Genomic DNA, 20559 nt, shown 5'->3' on the forward strand with positions numbered 1-20559 from the left:
CGCGCCGCGGCTCCCGCCCAACCATAGAGCGCTGGTGCGGAGCGGCCCCGCGCTGCCGGGAACCATAGAGAGGGTACCCTCTGGCAGGTGTCCCGGCCAGGGACATATCGGCCCAGGAGCGGGGACCTCTTCCCGACATCTCCTCCTCTACGCCCCCCGTGCAAGAGCAGTGCGGGGAACTGCCTCTTACTTCCAGGCAGAGTTAGCCCTTGCCTCACAGCCCCGGAGCCTGCTAGGCCTCGCTCCCCAGATGAGGAGCCGCTGCCGGCCCTGCCACTGGGCCAGGCAAGGCCCGCAAGGGCTTCCGACTCACACAGGACTGCACAAGACAGAAAGGAGGGCAAATGGGGTCAAAAAGGAGAGTCGCACCTCAGCTGTCTGGCCTTCCGCGAATGTCCTTGCAGCAAAACATGGAATAAGAGTGAAATTGCAAGTGCCCAGAGCAAAACCCGTTACCCTTACCAGTGCTGAGCTGGTGACATTTTACAGGCTAAATACTTGCAACCGGTTGATAAGAATGTGCTGTTAATGCTGAACTAACTTTCGAAAAGTAGCGATTTGGAGGAAGTCAGAGCCTCTAATGAGTGCCTATACCCTCTGCCAGCACCCGGGTTGTTCTGGGGAGCTGCTACTCATTGCACTGCGTAGCTGCTGGTGATTCGAGGAAGTGGATAATAAAAAGCAAAACTCCGTAGGATCCTTTACTCGTGCATCCCAGGCACCCCTGCCTGTCGCCCTGCAGCTGGGCTGGGATCTGTTGGACGGACAAGAAGGGATAAGGTTTCTGGTTACCTCCCGAGACTCCAGACAGCCTTCCCTTTTCTGGGCTGGTGACCGTGTGCTGTCGCCGAAGCCCACACGAGGGAGCACTCACAAAGCCTTCAAACTCACCTCGTAACCTCCCAGTCTGAAAATCTGGCCAGCAGCTCTGGAGGATCAGCGGAGGAAAAATGCTAGTTACAAATGAATATTACTAAGCTGCTCAGAAATGGCACAAGGCAGATGCTTCTGCAGATACAGTCCTGCAGCATTCCCTGTTCTGGAGCCTGACCTAGGCCCCTCCATGGACACCTTGCAGCACCATCTTTGCAACCCCCCAGAATGCATGCCTGGCAGCCAGCTTCCAATCCTGAAAAAGCCAAGAAAAAAGCCAAAATAATCTCATTTTATTCCTCTTTCCCTTTCCTCATCCCTTCATCCATGACTGGTTTAGGAGAGTGCTTAAGTCTAGCACTGTATGTATAGCTCTGTGAGAAGATGTAAATGTGCCAGGGAGGGTTGCAGCCTAGAAAAATTAAAGCAAGGTTGTGGAAGTACTTGCTGCACATACCAGGGCTCTGTGCAGGGGCTCCTTCCTGCAATCACAAAGGCTGAACAGCGACTTCTATGTTAGCAATTCCTCTTGACAGAGCGATGTCGAAGGGATCTCCTGCCTGGGAGAATCCAGTTATTGTGGCTGATGAACGCAGCCTCTGTGTGGCAGATCCCGCAGGGCCGTGGCCTCCCTTGCAGAGGGAAGGTCATGCCAGCCAGGCTGTGGTGCTGTCCCTGAGATGGCTGCTAAGTCTGACATGAGCAGCCTCAGTGCGTCAGCAGAGAGCAGAGAGCAAGCTGCAGCCATTGGCATGATTCAGGGCTCTTCTGTGGTGCTGTTGTGACCAGTCGCAGCCTGAGACTGCGCTGGCAGGAGCCATGGTTGTGTTTGGCCGCCTCTAATCTCAGGCTGGATAAAATCTGAAGCAAAGACAAGAATGATGTTTTGCACTATTCCTATTGCTGCCACAACCACAATGACGTATGGAGGACAGTGGGCACTTTCCTGTTAGGCCCAGCGCAGGCAGCTAAGAGGCAGCATCCCTGCCCCAAGGAGTCTCTAACTGCCCCAGCCCCTACTCCACCCTGCTTACAGATCTGGCTGTTGTGGCCATCAGGAGGAGCTTAGTCTTGGGCAGGCCCCTGCAGTCACTGTCATCTGTCAGCACCTCCCTTCTTTTGGCCTCCTCCAGGCCCTCATCCTCACCCATTAACCTGAGCAGTGAGGGCATTTCTTAGCCCCGACGTACATGGCTTGACCCTGCAGTGACTTCCCACCACATGAAACGTGCAGCAGGTCGGTAGCCCGCCCTGTGAGTCCCCTCTCACAGCAGGAGGTAAGAGCAGGAAGCTCACCAGGCTGGGCTCACTCAGTTCTCCACACCCTCCATGGGGAAGGGGGCTGTGGCATTTCCCATTGCTGCAGTAATGTTGCGCTCATGACAGTGACACACTCGCTCTAACATGCCTGCGTCCAGAGTGAAGTGAAGAGCCAGGCCATCTGCACATGGGCAGGGCAAAAAAAAAAAAAAAAGGACATCCAGTGCCAGCACGGCACAGCCCAAATAAAGGGTTTGCAAATGCTTCTCAGGCAGGATTAGGTCTCCAATGTGCTAAGTCTCGGCTCTTGCAGAGCGTAATTGCTGCTGCAATAAGCCCTGGCTCGTCCTTTCCTGAACCATGCTCCCCACACACCCCAGTCATATGGTTTTTCTGCCACAAAGCTTGTGTTTTCCATGTACACGTTTCCCTGCCCAGGGGAAGGGCAGAGAAAGGCAGGAAATCTGCAGGTGCTGCTTCTTTTGCTCTGCTGCTCCCAGCTAACCTCCCAACTGCTCTTCCCCTCCTGCAGAGCACAAAGTGCATCTGTGCATGCACAAGTAGCTGCCATCAGGCCCAGCAGCAAAGGCAGGGACAGGTAGCAGCATTGTTACATGGCCATGCATGCACTGAGCTGTTTTAGGAACCTTTCCAAATTGGAATTACTCAGATTTTAATAAAACCTTTTTAATCATTTCTTATTATGTTTTGGCCAGCAGATAAAACTGGAGGTGTTCCAGGATGGCTGTCACAGTGTGCACATGTGCCAGTTCAGCACAGTAGTGAGGACAAGGACCAGTGGCCATCAGAATTCATGCAGGCAGTTGGGTGGTCACTGTGCCCTCAGATGGGTCTGAGTCACTGGGGATGGTCATGTGGCTGGGCCCGCAGGGCTGCTGGGGGCTGTCCCCCTCTCTGTGTGCTGCCAGGGAGACAGAGGTGTCCCCAGCAATACCTCTCATGCTGCATTTGCCTAGCCCAAGGGAGCAGCCTTAAACTCACCCTTAAATTATATAAGGGAGGCTTTTCAACAGCCCTTGGGAGAGGAGAACAACTTTTTCCCAGTGACTTCCCCTAGGAATTGGCCAACTGCTCTGTTCAGGACTGTTTCCTAACCCATCAACAGTAGCTTGGACCTTTGAAGTGGCACAAATCAGTCAATCACCTTCTGGCATGTGGAGGACACTGGACTAGATCTCAACTGTGGGGAGATGCATGAGGGCTTTGTTTTGCCTGCCCCCCCCCTCCCCCCAGAACTGTTTTGCCCCAGCAGAACACTGGAGCCCAGTGCAGGTATGAGTCTGTACAGGATCTGCCCAAAGCTAGCAATACGCATGATGTGTGCCAAAGCAAAGGGGAGGGGAAGGAATCAATGCAGAACATGAAAACCAAAGATACACCACAATTTTATTTATGGATGTGTAATAAATAAGTGATGGACAAAACAGGAAGAGCTACATTCAGAAAAAAAAAAGACTAAAGTGCTTTTAGACATAAATAAGACCACCAAGAAATGGCTCTGACATTACACTTTTACAGACACTTACAAAATAGTCTGCTATGTCAATTCACAAAATTGTTTAATTGTTCCAGGGTACTATGGCTTGGTTTTCAAAAAGGTCTGTTCTATTATGCATAGTATGGCAGAAAACATTCAAGCGTGTACAAAAATCATTGCATAAATAAAAGTGTCTTTACCCCTTCCCCCAAATGAGAGTTAAGGAAGCTACACAGTGTAAATCCAGTGATAAGACTGCATTGGCAGGCCAAATCCTCGGCAGATATGAACTGACATATCTGTCAGCTTATACCAGCTGGAAGATGGACTCTACCATGTTTAAAAACCCTGCTGCTCCTTGAGGTGGAAGAGTTGCATGTTCCAAGCGGAGGAAGCTGCCACATGGGTGCTGTGTAGGGATGGAAGTACTCAAAAAAGGCGCCTGTAAACTCCTACACCCTTTGCACCCATGCGCTTGGGCAGGGATCATCTCCCATTGCATTGCTGCTCTTCATGCTTCCAGACGGCCGGGGAAGCATTCACATCCCGGGGGGAAAGGGAAGCTCTTTCCAAGAGACTGTCCGTGCTGCCCAAAACATAGTATTGTTTTCACACCGCTTTTGGCTATGTTTGGACTCCTCTCCCACCCTCCACCCTGGCTTCATCTTTGCTCTGCTGAGAAGTGAACAGCTGAGAAGTGAGGGGACGGAGGGGGGGGGTGTCAGTTTTAGAATGCCCTGAATTCAGATAAAAGTTCAATTATTTGAGGAAAAAAAATATATCAATAAATATTCTTATCTTCTCAGGGAGCTGAAAGGCTTGGGCTCCCCAGGGGCAGTCCAAGCTCAGTGGTCCCTGTCCTCCTGCTCCATGGGGGGGTCCGCATTGATGCACTGCCTCAGCACGCTCCTCTTCTCGCGTCTGGCTGTCCTGGAAAGGTCAATGGCCGTGTCCTCCGAATTGTTTGCAGGGCCAAGCTTGTCAGAGCTCCTCTGGGAACTGGCCTGCTTCCCTTTGCAGTCCTCCTCAGTCTGCTCCTCTTGCCAGCCATCTGCTGGCTTCTCCTGGCTCTCCACCTTCCTGCTCACCTCCATGGACTTTTTGTGCATGCCTTGCCGAGGGGAAAGAGTAAAGCAGAGGGCACGGGTTGCTTATGTCTGCCACATACTGTTCAGCATCATCTCCCCAGCCGAGGGAAGCGCTCTGCTCTGCCCTTCTACTGCTTCCTACAGTTATATCCAGAGGAAAACTCCTGCTAACTCCCACTCTTCCCCAGCCCACATGCTTGCTGACTGCTCTCTGCATTCCAAGAGGATGGTTTGCAGCAGAATTTGTCTGTACCTTTCACTCCCAGGCAGCAGGAAAGACTTACAGGGAGAGGGGTGCTGTGAAGGGCCCATCCCAGCCTGGATTTCCCATGCCTCAGTGCAAGGCTATGTTCAAGTGTATCAGGTAGCCCTGATATAGCATTCACATTATCTTCAGTTTTGTATGGGATGTGATCGCCTCCCAGACACCCACACTCACTGCTAGCACAAATGCAGGAGCTTGTTTGACAGTGGTGAAATGGTCTCTCTTCCTCAGCTGTTCTTTAAAGGAGGGAGTGAAAGAGCCAAGATACTTCACAGCCTATTTAAACCTTGTGTCTGAGGCCCTGCTCTGGCCTGGGAAAATGTGAGTGTGGCCATACAAAAGAGGTGGCAATTAGCTCACTTAGCTCCACGGCTGCTCCCATCCGTCCCTGTCCCCCCTGCCACACCATGCTCCAGCTTACCCAGCAGCCACGGGGCGCAGGATCCCACCAGCCCACTCTTGGCGGAGTTGATGATTGACTCAGGCAAAGGGATGGAGTGTCTCACCATGGCCCCATAGAGGCCATACTCAGCCATCACACTGCTCCGGCCCCAGCACTTCTCCCTCTTCCGCCACTTGGCTCTTCGGTTCTGAAACCAAACCTTCAGGGGTAACAGCCAGGAGAGCATGGAGGGGTGGGAGAGGGGAGGAGATGGCACCCATGGCCAGGCATGCAGGGCCCATCGCGCATGGAGGAGTGCGTGTTCAGGGCAAAGGGATTGCCACATGTGCACGTGCGGAGGTTTGGGTTTGAGAGTGTGGCATGTGAATGTGGTTTCAGCAGTGGAAAGGGGGGCCAAAGCAGTGCGTGAGGAGGGGGATCCAGGGAGGGCACACACGTGGGTGTTAGTGACAGAGGAGAGGAAGGAGGGGAAAGGGAGCATACGTTACATGAGGTTGATCACGACATGGGAAGGCGTTCCCAGCCAAAGTAACTAAGAGGGGCCCCTATGCTCTGCCTGCTTGCAGAGCCCCTGCACAAAATCACCTACATCTCCAGAACAAGGGGTCCACCATGCAGGTGCTGATGCTGACAGAGGGTGCTCATGCTCCTCTCCCCCACCTTCCTGCAATGTGGACACAATCCGACTGCTGCCCAATCTATCCCATCCTTAGCCAAGCCAGTGAGCTGCTCCACAATGTGATGGGCAGGGTCAGGGCCTAAAATGCCATGTGTCCCTCAAAAGATATGTGAGCAAGCTAAAGGGAAGACAGCTTGGCCCAGCAGCTCTCAAATCACTCGCAGTTCCTGCCGCAGCTGGGTCTCTGGAAGACAGAGCCGAGCTACCTGCAATGAACAGAGCTATCGGGGCTGAAGGAGCGCTGTACCCCTGGTTTTGGGTTTCCACGTGTAGCCTGTCAGTGTGTGGGAGGAATGAGCGGCCAGCGCAGGTGCCCTGTAGCATCCCGGTGCCACCACACTCCCACTGCCTGCGCTCACTTGCCACACAGCAGAAGGGACAGCCAGGTGCCAGCAGCCTCTGCAGGGAGGGAAGAGGTCCCACACAGCCACCTACCTGTATCCTGTCCTCCGGCAGCTCCGTTTTCACAGCCAGCATCTCCCTGGCATAGACGTCCGGGTAGTGAGCTTCATTGAAAGCCTTCTCCAGCTCCTCCAGCTGGTGAGCTGTGAACACTGTCCTGCAGAAAGCACAGAGCGTCTTGTCACACAGTCCAGACCCTTGCAGCAAGCAGCAGGGATAACATCACCCAGCTGGCAGCCCCCTTCCTGCTAGTCTTTTCTTCCCCAAAATCTCTGCTCCCCCGCTGCAGCTAATTTCTTTCCACTTTGCTGCCTTGGGGCCATCTGCCTGCCCCAGCCCAGGGACAGGAGGCCGTGTGCCAGCGCAAGGAGGTAAGGACAGTGTCATCTCCGCTCTCAGGCTCTACCTGTGCCGCCGTTTCTTCCTCTTGATCTGTGAGGTTGATGTCTTCAGCTCGCTCGTGTCCCCGGACAGGCTGTCCTCATCTGGCAGCGTGCGGAGGGGGAAGAAGCACGCTGGGGTTGCGGGCAGGGGAATCAAGCCCTGTTTCAGAGGCGCAGCTTCAGCTGCTTGAGGGGGAGCTGGGCCCGGCAATGGGTCCATCCCTGCAGCACTTGGTGGCTCCGGGGGCCCAGCCAAGGCTGGAGCAATGCTCAGCACGGACCTCTGCCAGGGCAGGAGGGATAGACCCATAGGGGCTTGGGGGGCTGGAGGTGGCCCAGCAGAGCATGAGCGCACCGCTGTTGCCTGGAGATGCTCCAGGCCGCGGGTGTGAGGCATCCTGGGGCTGGGGCTGTAGAGTCTGGTGGTCGTCGTCCCTTCTGCGCCCCCCCCGGCTCCCCCAGCGTCCCCCCGAGCGCCACTTCCCGCGATCCCGGCGCTCTCCGTCACCCGCCCGGGGTCGCCCCGGCTGGGGGCCGCCGCTGCCCGCCCGGTCCCGCGCCCCGGTTACCGGAGAGGTGCTCCCTGCGGCGGCGGGCCGCGGGCGGCGGCGGGCCGCGGGCGGGCAGCAGCGGCAGCGGCGCGGGCAGCAGGCACGGCCCGCCGGGTGCCGCCAAGCCGCACAGCAGCCCCAGCCCCAGCCCCAGCGCCGCGCCGCCCTCGTAGCCGGCGGCGACGGCGGCGGCGGGGCCGGGGCCAGCGGGGCCGTGGGGAGGCTGCAACTCGGCCTCCAGACCCAGCAGGTCGGTGATGGCGAAGCCCTTGGCCCGCAGCCCCGCGCCGCCCGGCCGCGCCGCGCGCTCGGGGAGGGCGCTGCGCACCGGCACTGGCACTGGGACCGGGACGGGCACCGCCGCCGCGCGGCCCCCCGACGGCTCCGCCCGGCCCGGCATCGCCGCCGCTGCTGCTGCTGCTGCCGCCGCCGCCTGGCCTGGCCCAGACGGGCACCGGCGCCCGCCGCTGCTTTTATCCGCCCGCCACCGGCCCCGGCTCCAATCACACCCTGGGGCCGCCGGGGGGGCGCTCCCAATCCCCGGATTAGCGGCCAGCAGCCCCCCTGCCGGTCCCCTCCCCCAGGTCCCCTCGGCCACCTCCCTTGGGCCCCCCGGTCCCCTCCCCCGGGTCCCTCCAGTCCCTCCCCCAGGTCCTCCCCGGCCCCTCCCACGGGTCCCCTGTGCTCCCTCCGGGGTCCCCTCACCGGTCCCCTTTGGTATCCTTGGTGCCCTTCTCCAGGTCCCGTTCAATCCCCCCCAGCTGGAACCCAGCTTCCCCTTCATGTCCCCCTTCACATTGCCCTGAGTCCCCTCCCAGGACCCTTCCCTGCGTCCCATTTGGTCCCCCTTGGTGCCCTCCCCAGGCACCCTGGTGACCCCCATCCCATCCATTAGCCCCACACCTAGACGGGGCATCCCGCCTGGCTGCTCCGGCAGCCTGGGGACAGGGATGGTGGGGTGCATGGGGCAGGACCCCTCCAACCCAGGCTGTCTCGCCGCCCCAGCTGCCCCACCCTGGTCCCAGGGGCCAGGGCCAACACTGGGGCCATTTGGAGGTGCCTGGCCTCCTTGCTCCTTTTTGCTCCCAGATTCTTGCACCTGGGCTGCAATTTTTTTCCCTCTTCCCTTCATCTGTTTATGGAAACGGTTTACAACAGGCTTACATGGGCTGCCTGATCCTGGCCTTCCCGCTGCACAGTCAGATTAAATGGGGGTCCTTCTGATAAAGATAATTACAAGGGGACTCCGCATTAACTTTGCATTATTAAAGAAAGACCCAAATCTCCCCTCGCAAGCTGTTCCCGGGATTAGCAGAACAATAACTTTCATTTAGGATAATTGCCATGGCCGGTGCTGGGGGCTTGGGAGGGGGAGTCACTTGGGGCACAGAGAAAAGCAAATGGGTGCCGGGGGGGGACGGAGGTGGGAAGGGGGGGTCGCACCCTGAAAGCCACTGGGAAATTCGGGGGGGCCTCACGCACCCAGGATGTGGGGCTGCCTGGGGCATGCTGCACATGGGGCTGCCCTGGCATGGGGAGGGCGGGGGGACAGGGCACCCCGGGGTCCCCTTAGGCACCTTCACTTTTTCTGAGTATTTTTGCTGCAGCGGTGCTGGAATCAGAGACTTTCACTGCTAGCCGGGGAGGATCTGTCACAGTAATTAGAAGCCCTAATCCAGCCACCACCCACAACAAATTTCCTGCCCAAGCAGATATTAGTGGATAAAACCCTAATTTTTGACGTTGTCCCAGAATCAGCTTGATTTCAGCAGTTTACGTTAAGGCTTAGCTGTTGGGAGAGATGATGAAGCCTTAAATATGCATATGGCCTAGTCATTTGGAAAGTTTGGGGATAAAGCATACATAATTGCTCCTAATCAGTTTATGAAACATAAAAGCTCAAACCCAAGAGAAAGCCGATAGATGCAGGAATGGAAATAGCTGTTAAATCTGCCCCGCGCTGGTGAGCTGGCCTGGATATGGTGGCATCGTCCAGGGCTGGGGGATGCCGTTGGGGACTGGGGATGCTCCAGTCCCTGGGACAAAGCTCCGGGAGCAGGAACAGGACCAGAACAGGATGTGTGTGCTGCCACCCGCCAGCTTCCCCAACCATGACAGAGATGGGCATCTCCACCGGTCTTTTGGACAATAAATCAGTTAAAGGATACCTTGATATATGCTCATCAGATAGGATTATCTGGGATTAGACTAATCAGTAAATGTTTCTCTGCTCATTATTTTCCAGGGAAGATTTTCCACTGATTCTCCAACGCCAAAAGATTATTAATCGCTTAAAGAGCAGAACATCAAACATCAGCCCCTGCTCTAATTTCCCCAGGGTCCCTCCCCTTGCAGGCAGGGCTCACACGTGTGCCTAGCCTAGGACCTGGAGGGCAGCCCCAGCACCCAGCCTCTCTGCAAGGGCCCCCAGCAAAGGCTGTGCTCACCCTGGCCTGGGTACACATCTATCCCAGGGGGAAGGTGCCTCTCCAGCCCCACACTCTTCTACCCACTAGGCTTTGTGGGACCAGGAGCACAGTGAGGTAGGACAGTCCCTGAGGTGTCCCCCCTCCCCCTCCCTGGAAAGGGCAGACATGCCTGATCCTCGGCAGCTCCCTTACAAAGTCAGACAGCCCGCCAGGCCCAGCAGCAGCTTGTGGGGTGGTGGTGTGAGGGCGTGCAGTTCGAGACAGGTGTGGGGAGCTGGAGGAGGGAGCCCTGCCAAGTCTCTGCAGGATTATGGATGCACGTGACGTTTTGCCTGACCCTCATCAGCTGTCGGTAACTCCCGAGCCTGCAACTGAGGGGTTTTGGAGGCCTCTGTCTTTGCAGGGATACAAACCTCAGGGGCAACCCCAGGCTCGCCTTGGAACCACCTTCTGTAGAGATAAGGAGGGAGAATGACTGAGAAGGTATTGCAGGGTCTGGTTTAGGGGATTAGTAATGGGATAAGGCAGCTTTCACCTCCCAGACCCTGCTTTAGATATGAATCAGGTCAATCATAAAGGAAAGTCAGCACCATCTGACAGTTTCTGGCTGCTTGGGGTGGAAGACACTCCCAGTGCTCCACACCAGACAGAGAGCAAACCTCCGAAAGCCCAGCTCCCGCTGCACACCCATCTGTGGGAGCTGGCAAATGCAGCGGGGCTCTTCCCCTCGGCCCTTGTGCCACACACCTGCACACACACATGGCTTTTCTTCCCCCTCCTCTGTGTTCTGCTGGGAGCATGGGTGAATGTCAGCTGCTGGGAAAATGCTGTCTTTTAGCACACAAAGAAAAAGGAACTGAGAAATAACCCATTGCTAGAAGGCAGCAAAGAGGGGAGAACTGCTACGAGCACTTATGTATTTCACGTGGCCAAATCATTCATCTCCGAGAGCTACAAGTGGGTTTCCTCCCAACGGGGAGGTGAAGCCAGAGATGGGACATTTCTCAGGCTGCAGCTGGGATTGAAGTCTCTGCTCCCAGCACTGCTTGTGCTGTGGAAAGTGGTTCATTTCCAGCTCGCGTTTACACCACCAAAGCGAAGCATTCACAGCACGTGCACAGCCACATCTGGCCATGCAGCACTGTAGCATAGTGAACCGAGCTGGCTACACATGCACCAGCAGCTCTAATTCGGCACCACAGGGGGGGTCCCCTTCCCATGTCCTGCTCCGCATGCCCCAGAGACATCCCTGCTAATTCCTCCACATAGATTTCTTCCTTAAGACATTTGCCTCTGATTAAAAACAGAAGAGCAGTCGTGGTTTAAGAGCAAATGGTGCATGGAGGCACAGGGCTCGCACATCTGGAGTGTCGCAGATTTAATCAAACTGCCGGGAAGTGCCACGTGCAGACAGCTGTCACAGCAGCCTGGGCCGATCTCCTAATTAATTCCTAGCCAAGCACAGGGCAAACAAATGACCATCAGGGTGCTGCACCTCCAGCCATGGCAGGAGGCAGTGTGCGGGCAGTGAGTGGTGCACAAGGGGACCTCACCTCTCATGGACTATCCATGAGATGCCCCCAGCGGTGCCTACCTTGGGGCTCAGCCCCATCATGCTGCCGCCAGGCGCAGGCACAGCTGCATTTTGTATCCCTTGGGAAGCAGCTGAGGCCATAGAGGTGCAGCCGCCATAGCTGTGATTTCTTACTGCTCCTTTAGGGACTTTGGTGGGTGTTTTTCACTTCCTCTCCACTTTGCTGTTGTTTTCTGGTCCCAATTCCGTGCTTATCTCACATCCCCATGGACAACCCCCTTCCAGCCTTGATTCCCTTTGGTGCTCATTTACAGCTTGTTAAAGGTAATTGAAATGACTGCCAGAGCTGGGTCTATGTGGGTGCTTAGAGGTCCCGGACACACGGCACAGCGAGGCTGGGAATATCCAACTGTGAGCAGCCCCGCACTAGCAGACCGACTGTCCACTCCAATTAACCCCACAAAGCAGCTATTATTCCCTTGCACTATGCTTGTCCGATTACTTTATCATATTATTTTTTGATCATTCCTCCAAAATGTGCTAATTAAACAGGAATTATCAAGTCAATTAGCAAAACTCTCATTAAAGCTGAAAAGAAAAGAAAAGATAAGCAGAAGAACTGCGGCAGGGAGGCTCCCAAGCACACACAATACCTGCCACATTCATTAAATCAGCATCTCCCAAAAGAGGGGTATACATCGTCCCACTCCAGTACAGGCCAGGGAAATGAAACTTCCTGAGCAAGGGAGTCAAATTTATTTTTTTCTTTTAATGGAAAAAAATTGAGCATTTCATCACCTTCTCAGGTGTCTTTTACACGTGGGAAACCAGAGATTTTTTTGGTTTTGGAAGATTTGATCCAAGGATGATGAAACCAGCAGAAAGATTTTTACTGACCTCAGTGAGTTTTGAACTGAACTGAGATTCTTCCCTCCCAATCGGGAAGATTTTAAGCCAGTTTCTTCATTTAGACTATTGGCCTTTAATTAGATAATGGCACGAACTTAAAATAAATCAAACCCCAGCAAGGTCCATCAAAATATCTCAAATGACAGCAATAGTTTTCACATTTGCCATCTAGAAAGGGAGGCTTAGGGGAGCTTGGAGCCCTTTAGCCTGAACAATGTCCATGGTGGTAACTGCTCTGGAGTCGACAGGAAACGAGCAGGGGAAGGAAAACACATGCAGGGAAGCAACTTGCACATGGCCGGACAGTAGGACAGTAGCAGGGCTGGGAGCCAAATCTCGCTGCGTTCTAGTAATGTCTCTGTGGGGGTATGGAAAGGCAGATTTAGTTTATTCTGACCCCAAAGGGGAGGAAAGTCCAGCTGAGAGCTGGGTGAAGGTGTCGCCTGGCCCTTTGCATTTCCGAGCCAGCTCAGCTGTGCCTAATTGTAGGCGCTGTGCTGTGAGACCTGACAGAATTACTTCTCCTTTAATTAATCTCCAAGTTTTCTATCTGAGTGCCATGCCATATGGTATTGATTTTCCAGCTCTGTGTAACAGCCCTGGCCATGAAAGAAGCTAACCTAATTATGGAGGGGGACATGATGCACACGGGTGGCTACTCTCACTCTTCCCTTTAATGCTGCTTGTCTACATCGGCTCCCCCGAATGCAAACAGGTGCTGAAACTCGGAGGCTGAGGACACAAATCTCTGCTTGTAGGGGTGAAATCAGAGGGCTTGCTCCCGCCCTCATTGCTAGCCTGGGTTTGCAATGCCAAATTTAAGGACTGGACTTAAAATTAAGACCCCTCCCAGGGTCTTTCCATTAAAGAGACTGGCGTACAGCTGTTACATAGATCCCACCGGACTTCAAACAAGCAGCGGCCACCTTTACTGAAATGCTTCTGTCCTGAAGAAACCAGCTGAAGAACCTATAGAAATAACAGAGAAATAACATCAAATATATCCCCCTGCATGACTACTCCTTCTCTGAATTGTCCCCAACCTCACAAGCTGCTCAGGGAGAGTCCGGCCCTACACCACTTGCCCATCATCCTTGCATTGCCCTGCAACGCTGCAGTGGCCTGTGCACAGAGCTAAGTACACATGCGAGGCTTTGCAGGATGGGGACATAACTGGGTGATAGGATTTTGAAAGCTACATGTTCCCTTGAGCTTGTTTGCATCAGAGAAAATGCAAAATTTGGACACCCAAACAGTCAGTTTGCAGGTTCCCAGCTTTCCTACCAGCTTCCAGGGTTTGCTTTTCATGTGACTTCTGCAACATAATCCAGGTAGACCTCTGCCACAGTGCCAAAAACAAACATATCCCAAATGAACAGATCAAACAATGCTGACAGTGAAGAGTTACTTAAACACTTCAATCGGGCACTTGAATTATTGGTGTCACTGTCACACTTTGGGAAAGAGGAGGAGGAAAAGGATTAAGAGGAAGAAATAAGAAACATCTCCCTTGTAGGACTATGGTCTGTGGTCTTCTTTTTTACCTTGGGGCTTTGCTGGAATTTGAAGATGGAAAAAATACATTTTATTCCTGTTTGGGAATGGCAGTGAAGGCTCTTGTTTCCTTTTGCTCAGTACCTAGAGTGGTTTCCATCTTATCATGGGAGAGAAGTCTGGTTGTGTGCTTGCTTTAGCATCACTCTGCTCACTCTCCTTTGCTATTCCTGCCATGTTTAACCAGCCAAAGCACATGCTGACAACCTGGGAGGTGAACACACCACAACAGCAGCAGAAACCCTGGGAAATACTGTTCGCTTCGCTCTTACCTTCTTATCTTCTTGTTCGTGTGTTTGGCAAAGGGGATGCTCAGGCTGGGGGAAGTGCTGGGACAGCTCTGAGCGTGCGCTCAGTGTGAACTGTGCCCAGCGTGAACTGTGCCACAGGCTGCTGGGCTGCCAGGAAGACGTCCCCAGAGGCAACCCATGCAAAGAGGCAATGAGCCAACCCCTTGCCCGTGCAGCAGGAGCAGTTTGAGGGGAAAGAAAAGCCAAGCCCTGGTGGTAATGACATTTTTCCACATGGGTAAATGCATTTATCCATGAGTGACAATACCAAGCTCTGCCTCTGCGGTGCAGAGGAGGAGGGATGAGAGAGACCTTCCCCTGTGCAAGATTTTTGAGGGCAGAAGTTTCCCAGCTTCCCTACGCTAAGCAAGAGGCTGGCACATGTGGCGGATGTGGTGCCAAGGATTTGCTCCCAGTTCCTGCCAAAACCATAGCTCAGGTCTCTCCCGGGGACAGGCTTCCCCATGGGTGTCCTAAGTCCCTCCTTAAAGGTGTGTGCAATGCAGGTGAGCATCATGCACACTCCTACACCCACATCCTCCTCTCTCCCACTTGCCGTTGGCCAAATCCCAGCACAGACCCCTTGGCTGGAGCCAAGGAAGGAGAAGAGCAGGTAGGACAGCCCTTGCTCCTCTGGCCACAGGGCTGGATGCTTGCAGGGCAAGACTCATCATCCAGCTCCCTCTGCCTTTCTGAAACAGGGCAAAAGGCACTGCTTGACTGTAAGGCAAAGGAGAATGGATAAACCCACTTATATCAACAGGAACAAGGCAGGGCTCTCCAAAAAAAGTACTGTGGAGCAGAAAAGCAGAATACTTGGGGGAAGCCTCACTGCTTATTACCTTGCACCATGATAACAAAAGCTACCCTGGAGTAAAACAGTCATTCACTGAGATTAAAACAGCAACATCCTCCTCTGTCCCTGGCTGACAGTCCCTCCATATCCTAACTCTTCACTGTAGACTTAGTTGCCTCTTACCTGTGATCCTGTGCTTGTAGAGCATCTAACATAGGAGAGCCTTTTGGTAACATGCAAACCAATGCTGGGGCTGTGGTGTCTCTCCCAAGGGAATTTGTCTTGGAAAAAGTCAAGACATGTAAAAAACAAACTCTGGCAGACCTGCTGTGTTTGGAGCCATGCCTCCTATTTCCACCCTTCTGAAAACAGCCAGGAGATTGCATACAAATACTGCAATTCAGACAGCAGTGATGGGATGCCCCCAGTAACACCACTTACCCTAGGGCCTGAGCATCAAACATGTCTGAAAAGAAGCATATAGGGGTATATTATTACTGTCTTGTCATCGAGTGGACAAAGTGGTTTAGGAGAGCACAAGGCAAGGCACACATCCTGCCCAAAGAGCTTAACTTCTAGGCTTTAATAAGAAGAATTAGGGCTTTGGCTTTAATTTAATCAGAATGAATAACAGAGGTGGTCATGCCATTTCTTGGGCAGGATGCTATCTGCCTTGGGGCACTCCCTCCTGCGTAGGGTTCCCAGGCAGCACCCTGAGGTGACAATAGTTTGGCCCCCAGTGACAGGAGCCATTCTGGTGTCTGTGGCTGAGGTCTGAGTGCACCAGGCAGGATGAGAGGCCTTTCAGCTCCAGAGGAAGTTGCTAGGGCTGGCTTTGCCCCCCCCAGAGGAGGCTTTGCTCTCCACGTGCTCCAATCAGGCTGTCCAAGATCCCAGCTACCTGGAAACATGTGCAGGTATCTGATGGTGACTCCAGCACGTCTCTTCCATCGTTGTCTCACTCATCACTCTCCTTTGGGCTGGAGCCATCAGAAATGGCCCCTGATGGCCATTTATTGCCAGCTGGACCATAGCCAGGGATGTGGTTTAGCCCAGCTTCCAGCAGGTCTCTTCCAGTATCCATGCAATCACATAGCTCTGCCATGGACACAAACAGAGCAGGAATGTGTCTCCTAGCAGAAACAGCAGGAGTAAGTTTTGTCCCCTTCATGCAAACCTCCCTTGACACAGGGAGCCTGGATACTTTGCCAGGGCTACAGTATTGCGACTTGATCCATGCACAGCAGAAGGACTGCACTGGTCCTCACCTGCCACTGCAGCACCATCATGGGATTGCTTTTCTTTCCTTTTTAACTGCAAAATGGTACTTCACAGGGCAACATTTCACCTGGAAAACTCTGATTTGTATCAAGCCAAGGAGTCCCAAACCTGGTTGAAGCGACCGGTCAAAGCGACTGGTCGAAGTGAGCAGCGCTATCCTGATTCAAGCTCCAGCCTTTGGAGAGCTTTCATCACTCACTCCTTTCCATGTTATTTTTTGACACTTTCTTGCTTGCTCAGATTTTTCAGAGGAGCAAAAGCAACCCTCACCACGAAACCGGACCCCAGCTCCCTGGGATGCATTGCCACCCTGTCCTTCTCCTCCCTGGCCATTGCATATGATACCCTCTATGGCAGTAGGGAAACACTGAACACGTGCACTGGATGTGACCCTCTTCCCAGGGATTCTTGCTCCTCCTTGCTGCTTTTCCAGCCCACAGGAGTGTGGAAGTGGCTTTGTTTTTTCTGAGCAAAATCTAATCAGGCCTATGTAAAAAAATAGAGGGGGGAAGAAAAGCCCCAACCATATTTTTAAATAACACCAAAAAGCTGTAAGTATTTGGTTGGCCTGCCTGTTCTTACTGCTTGGGATCAGCCCGATTATTCAGGGATTCATTTTTATTTCTGAGTTTTATTTTTTCTCATTTAACAGCTGCACATTAATAAAAACTCCATTTATTGGAGGATTTGGCTGGGATTGCTATAATAAAATAGAAGGATTTGTGCTGGGCACTAAAAGAACTCTCTGCAAAAAGTAGTGTTTTTCCAGTGATTAGGAGTGCCAGAACATATTGTTTTGCTGTGTAGCCCCATCACTGCTGAGGACGGTGACAGATGTCTCGTGTTAATGTTGAATGATTAAATGTCATTTCTGAAGCCACTCCCTGGCTGTGGAGCACGGTGCTGCTTCACCCACACAATCTGCCTTCAATCTGTTCCCTTTGCTGAGAACATCCCATGGTGCTTGTTGTCAAGAAACTCTCATCGTAACCTGGTCTGCAGGCCACGACCCATGGCAACCTAAGACCAGGCAATGTCTGGACATTGGTTTTGGTGGGATGGGCATTTGAAGCACATCTGCAGGGCTTGGAAAGCAGAGGCCCTCTTGGAAAGCAAATGAAATTGCAATGATTGCAGTTCATCACGTTAGCAATAATCTCGGGGTGCTGCAGCACAGTGGTCCCCAGCTGAGCTACGATGCAGGAGCTGCATAACAGAAGGGGCTGGAGCCATCTAGCAAGCACCAGACAGACCCTTTTTGCAATGCAAAGGTGGAGCAAGTGACGGATGGAAGCAGAGAGATAAATAACACCCAGCAGCTGGGCTTCTGATTCTGTCATGGTTTCCTTCATGTGCCTCACTCGTGAGACTAAGTTTGGTGGGAAACGTGAGACCAGCCCAAGACTTAACTGTTTCCTGCTCCATCCACGGCTCTATTAAAACTGATGATGCCTCACCACAGACTTGCCTCTCTCATATCCATAAGCCACTGTTTGTTGCACCAGGCACTTCCCTGATCTGATTTTTAAACCTCACCCTTGCATAGGGCAGCGACCATCCCAGTCATGAGTATCTACGTTGCCACACCAGCCGTACCTGGGGCTCCACAAGCCTTCTAGCACTGACTAATTTGCTTTCTGGTGTCCCCGACCTGTTTCCTTTCGTTCTCTCATTCTGCTCAGCCCACAAGCTACATCCTGGTCTACCCAAACCCAGGCAGATAAGTCCACTCTGGGTGTAGAACGCTGGAAAAAAAGAGCTGTTGCCCAGGAGGAGAGCATGGGCAGGCTGGCAGCGAGGTGAGAATGATGCCACCAGCTGCTTGCTTCTGTCCACCTGAAAGGTTACCAAGCAGCCATGCGCCTCTTCTGAAAGGCATCTCTAGCCTCAGCAACCACATGCAGAGCCATGGTCACAACATCTGTATCCTCCTGAAGTACACTGTCTTCGCAAAACTCTGATCTGCTTGGCATCTGTTGCAATGACCTACTCCAATGACAAGTACATGCACAGCACTTCTGACACACACGCACAAACATTCATACACACACACATCTCAGTCCAAACACAGCACAGAGGACAAATAAGGTTGTTTCTGCAAATAAAGCCGATGTTGGGGGGGGGGGGGGGGAGGGAGGAGCAGGCTGGTGCAAATCTGGCAGTTCACATGCTTTTGCACATGTCACTACACGTCCTGTCAATCAAGGAGAAAATATGGTAGGGGGCACTTAGGCGAGCTGGAAAGCGCAGAGAGATGGAAGAATGGCGATGCTCCCTTAAGAAGCCAAGCCCGCATGACTGCACCCATTTATAGTCTCTGCAGACAGCACCCTTCTGCCCACCTCTGCTCCCCTGCTGGGGAGGTGCATCCCTCTCCATGCACCCCCAGATTTGGTGCAACCTCTCTCACCCTAAGAATAAGTGTTCCTGAAGACGTCTCCCCCGACACTGCAGCCATCTGGCCGTGCAAAGCGCAGGCTGCTGCAAAGCACAGAGGAGCTGCTCCCACCCCAGCAGTTAAAACAACTGGGCTGTGGCTACCTGGGAGGGTGAGACTGTGGCAAACAGCAATAGGCTAAAATTGACTTATTTATATGGCCTCTTTAAAAAAAATACGAAACCTGTTGTCATTCATTAATCCATCAGCCTGACAGGTCAAGTAAAAGCAGGTTACCCCCTTGCTTTCACTTCTCCCCCAACTTAATCTGTGTGCTAAATTACAAGTTGATAATGGGTTCCCATTAATTATTGATTTTTCAGATAATACTTGTTAAAGTAGAATTAACGCTATTGTTTCTGAACAAATACTGCCCAAATACTGTGTTTAGCGGCCTTGTAATCAGCTTTACCCACTTCTCCTCTAATCTGATTGAAACAGATTTCCTACCAAATCTTTTTTATCATTTTGTTGATATTAAAAGGTCACATATTTGTGCCTGCCCAAAAGTTTAATTTAAGTTACTGCAATTGATTATCGTTATGTGTTCCTGCACAAACAGCAGCATGCTGATGAATGTAACTGTAATTTAGCCTGAAAATGAAGAAGAGAGGAAAACAAAGAAGTATGCTTTTCATGGCATTCAGGCAGCGATGTTAGGCATTGTACATTTTAGCTTATTTTCCCAAGCCTTATATTATGATTCTGTTCATCATAATGCCTTTTGACCCACTGCATTTACTCCATCATAATTATCCTTTAATACTCTTATAAATGAACTTTTAGCTTATCTTCCATTAATTCTCAGAACAAGCAAAGCACTAACGTAACAAACAAAGCTATCTAAATAAAGTGTTTAACCCTTGTGGTGACTTTCCCCGATTATTCAAAGGTGGGCTGCGCATTTAAGAGGTAGATGGCGGAATTGTGCTCCCTGTCAGGAGATCCAGGGCGTGTGATGGTGTTTCAGCCCCTCTCCAAGTCAAGCCCCATCATACAACTCTGTGAAAAGCAAAACCGATGAATTAAAACCAGAGCAGAACTAGCTGGTGAGAGTATCGCAGAGCAGTCTGGGATTTCACTGGCGCTGAGCAGCAGCCCAAGGGCTGAACGGCACACAGCTCGCAAGATGAGCTGGTTAGAAAATGAAAAGGGAGGCAAGTTGTCTCAAAGACTCGCAAGACTTCAATTTCCAGCTTGGCCACAAATTCTCGGTGAACGCTTGGGTAACTCAACCCTCTCTGAAATGGAGGGAATGCCCCTGCCTGGCCTGCTCTGGACCCCTGCACCTTGGCACAGAGACCTCATTTCACAATACAGCGGTCAAAAAACTTAGAAGTATCACAGTTCCAAAAATAAAATAATCTTCTGCCTTGTTTCTCCTCCACATTCATGCTCAAGCCATACTAGAAAATGGGGAAGTTCCAGCTTGTTCTGGTTACTGTGTTTCAGAGTTTGGCATGTAATCACATCTCAGCTATGATCTCAGCAACGGTTTCTATAAATACAAATATCCCAGCAATATGATAGCTCAGAAGCACACAGACAAACACTGATTTGCACGTGTAGATGGGTTCAGGCGAGACACTACAGGATGGATTGGAGACACAACCTGCCCGCAGAGTCCTCCTTGGCCTTCATAAGCCAAAGGGGCAAGAGTCTCCAATAGACCCAGTGCCTCGCACACCAGCCACTGACTCCACATGTCAGATTTGCGCAAGCTCTTCTGCAGACAGCAAACATGCAAATCATCTCTGCTATGACCTGATTTCCCTGGTCCACCTTGCAACGAAGCACGAGGTAGGTCCACCTTGCAACAAAGCATGAGGTAGCTGGCCGTGGGAAGAAGTCCTTGTCTCAGACGTACTCCACCACTCGGGAGAGCCCTGCTGCCCACAAATGTCTCAACTTTCCAAGAGAAGAAAAG

At 52.5% G+C, this 20559-nt stretch overlaps 1 protein-coding gene across 2 annotated transcripts; it reads right to left on the reverse strand.

Moving 5' to 3' along the window:
- Nucleotides 1-3522: 3522 nt before the first annotated feature.
- On the reverse strand, nt 3523-7802 carry LOC112985506 (visual system homeobox 1). Of its 2 annotated transcripts, XM_064509836.1 has the most exons (5): nt 7421-7802; nt 6875-6953; nt 6502-6625; nt 5406-5586; nt 3523-4742 (listed from the first exon to the last, which is right to left on the reverse strand). In XM_064509836.1, the coding sequence occupies exons 1-5, from the start codon at nt 7800-7802 to the stop codon at nt 4477-4479; spliced, it is 1032 nt and encodes a 343-aa protein (XP_064365906.1). In that variant the 3' UTR covers nt 3523-4476. The 2 variants fall into 2 exon arrangements, with proteins under 2 accessions (XP_064365906.1, XP_025959951.1); XM_026104166.2 differs by lacking the exon at nt 7421-7802 and having other exon boundaries at nt 5406-5574; nt 6875-7284.
- Between the last annotated feature and the right edge of the window lie 12757 nt (nt 7803-20559).

This window comes from Dromaius novaehollandiae, chromosome 3 (assembly GCF_036370855.1).
Source record: "Dromaius novaehollandiae isolate bDroNov1 chromosome 3, bDroNov1.hap1, whole genome shotgun sequence".
NCBI lineage: Eukaryota > Metazoa > Chordata > Aves > Casuariiformes > Dromaiidae > Dromaius > Dromaius novaehollandiae.